This window comes from Trichosurus vulpecula, chromosome 2 (assembly GCF_011100635.1).
Source record: "Trichosurus vulpecula isolate mTriVul1 chromosome 2, mTriVul1.pri, whole genome shotgun sequence".
Taxonomy (NCBI): Eukaryota; Metazoa; Chordata; class Mammalia; order Diprotodontia; family Phalangeridae; genus Trichosurus; species Trichosurus vulpecula.
In genome coordinates, this window is record NC_050574.1 from 163,158,736 (window position 1) to 163,161,094 (window position 2,359).

General features: G+C 40.2%; 1 protein-coding gene across 1 annotated transcript; it reads right to left on the minus strand.

Moving 5' to 3' along the window:
• Positions 1 to 1,059: 1,059 nt before the first annotated feature.
• Positions 1,060 to 2,022, minus strand: LOC118838105 (olfactory receptor 145-like). The gene has a single exon (XM_036745318.1). It carries the CDS (start codon positions 1,999 to 2,001, stop codon positions 1,060 to 1,062), a length of 942 nt encoding a protein of 313 aa, XP_036601213.1. The 5' UTR covers positions 2,002 to 2,022.
• Between the last annotated feature and the right edge of the window lie 337 nt (positions 2,023 to 2,359).

The following is a 2,359-nucleotide window of genomic DNA, read 5'->3' on the forward strand; positions in this document are numbered from 1 at the left end:
CTAGGTGGTAAAGTGGATATAGTGTAGGCCCTGGAATTAGGAAGACTGATGTCCCTGAGTTCAAATCTGACCTTGGGCATTTACTAGATTGTGACCCTGGGAAAGTCTCTTAACCCTGTTTGGCTCAGCCTTCTCACCTGTAAAATGAGCTGGAAAAGGAAATGGCAAACTACTCCAGTGTCTTTGCCAAGAAAACTCCAAATGAGTCACAAAGAGCCAGGTACAACTGAAAAACAAGTGAACAACAACAAATGAACTAAGAGAGTGTTTGTATAACTGGAGAGAAAGGGTCAACTGCAAGAGATGTGGTGGCATAAAAAAACAAGATTTGGCAAATGAATTGATATAGAATGAGAGGGAACAAGGAGTTAAGGATAATGCCAAGCTTACACACCTGAGATTCATAAAGGAGAGTGGTATCTTCAACAAACAGAAAGAAACCCAAAGAAAAATTTCTTACAAAAGTATGAGATTTTTCCTCCCATGGGCCTTTTTCTAAAGAGTTGCACGCATTTTTGTGATGACAGTAAGAATTCAATCAGTTAGGTAAGCATACTATTTAAAAGAATATTTTTGGGAAATCTGTTGATGAAATAAGAATTTAACTTGGGCAACTAGGTAGCACAGTGGATAGGGTGCCAGGCTCACTGAGTAAAACTACATGGAAGTCAAAAAGGGAAGCTTGGATCTGTCTCCATAGAAAGTCAGGACCTGAGTTCAAATCCAGCTTCAGATACTCACCAGGAATGTGAACCCGAGAAAGTCACTTAAACATCCCTTTGCCTCAGTTTCCTCAACTACAAAATGGAGATAGCACCTACCTCCAAGAACTGTAGTGAGGATCAAATGAGATAATATTTGTAAAGTTATTAGCATAGTAGGCATCATATAAATATTAACTATTATTATTATTAATTTCTAAGGCAGATATGGACCTGTTTAAGAGGAGAGACTCTAAAGGAAAAGCATTTGGGTTAAGAGGTCTCCATAAAGGATTTCCAGTAAAGAAAACAGAACCTTGAGTCCACTTGTTGACACTAATCCTGGTACTGGTACTGTTCAGAATATTCTTCTGCTCAGGATTTTCCTCATGGCCAATTTGACATCCTTGTTCCTCAGGCTGTAGATCAAGGGGTTCAGCATGGGCACCACAATGGTGTAGAACACAGAGGACACTTTCCCTTGGCTCATGGATAGAAGAGAAGAAGGTTTGAGGTACATGAAAGCCCCAGACCCAAAGAAAAGAGAAACAGCGATTATGTGGGAGCTGCAGGTGCTGAAGGCTTTGGACCTGCCCTCTGTGGAGTTGATGTGGAGGATACTAGAGAGTATTAAAGCATAAGAGATAAAGATGGTGACAGTGGGAACTCCGATGTCAATGCTCACAAAAATGAAAACAACCAACTCATTGACATAGGTGCTGGTGCAGGAAAGCTCCAGGAGAGGGAGTATGTCACACATATAGTGATTGATAATGTTGTTGCTACAAAAGGACAGTCTCAGCATGCTTCCTGTGTGGGCCATGGCACCAGAAAACCCCATCACATAGGCACTAAATGCTAGCACAGAGCAGACCTGATAGGACATAGTGATGTTGTAAAGCAGTGGCTTACAGATAGCAACACAACGATCATATGCCATGGCTGACAGAAGGAAGGACTCTGAAATTACCAAGAAACAGAAAAAACATAGCTGAGCCATACACCCTGAATAGGAGATGCTATTTTTCTCTGACACGAAATTCACAAGCATCTTAGGGATAATAGATGAGGAATAACAGAGATCTACAAAGGACAGATTGAAGAGGAAATAGTACATGGGGGTATGAAGGTGAGAATTAAGACCAATCAAAATAATCAAGCCTAGGTTCCCTATCACAGTGACCATGTAGATCCCAAGGAACAGGAAAAAGAGAGGGACCTGGAGCTCTGGTTGGTCTGTCAAACCAGCAAGGATAAACTCAGACACTAAGGTGTCATTTCTTATCCCCATCCTTCCCATAGAAGAATCTGTGGAGACAGGAAAAAAGAATCACATTAGAGGGTTACCTAGTTCTCTCTTACTCTATTGTCCATTGATAATAAGGAAAATCAGTCTTGGAATTGGGTTTTGCTGGAGTCAGCTTGAACCAGCTCACCAGAACTGATTGTTAAATTTTCAATGTGAACATCAACATATCAGAAATTGGCAGATATTAGAAACCAAGACTTAATTTATTCTATTGTTGATTGTCTAGACTCAAGAAAATAATGGTGAAAGTGTTAATAATGCAGATTAAACCTTAAAGTGTGCCCTGTGTACTTTTTTTCAGAGCTAGTTGTTAAATTTATACCAGCTTACTACTGTTCAGAACCCATTC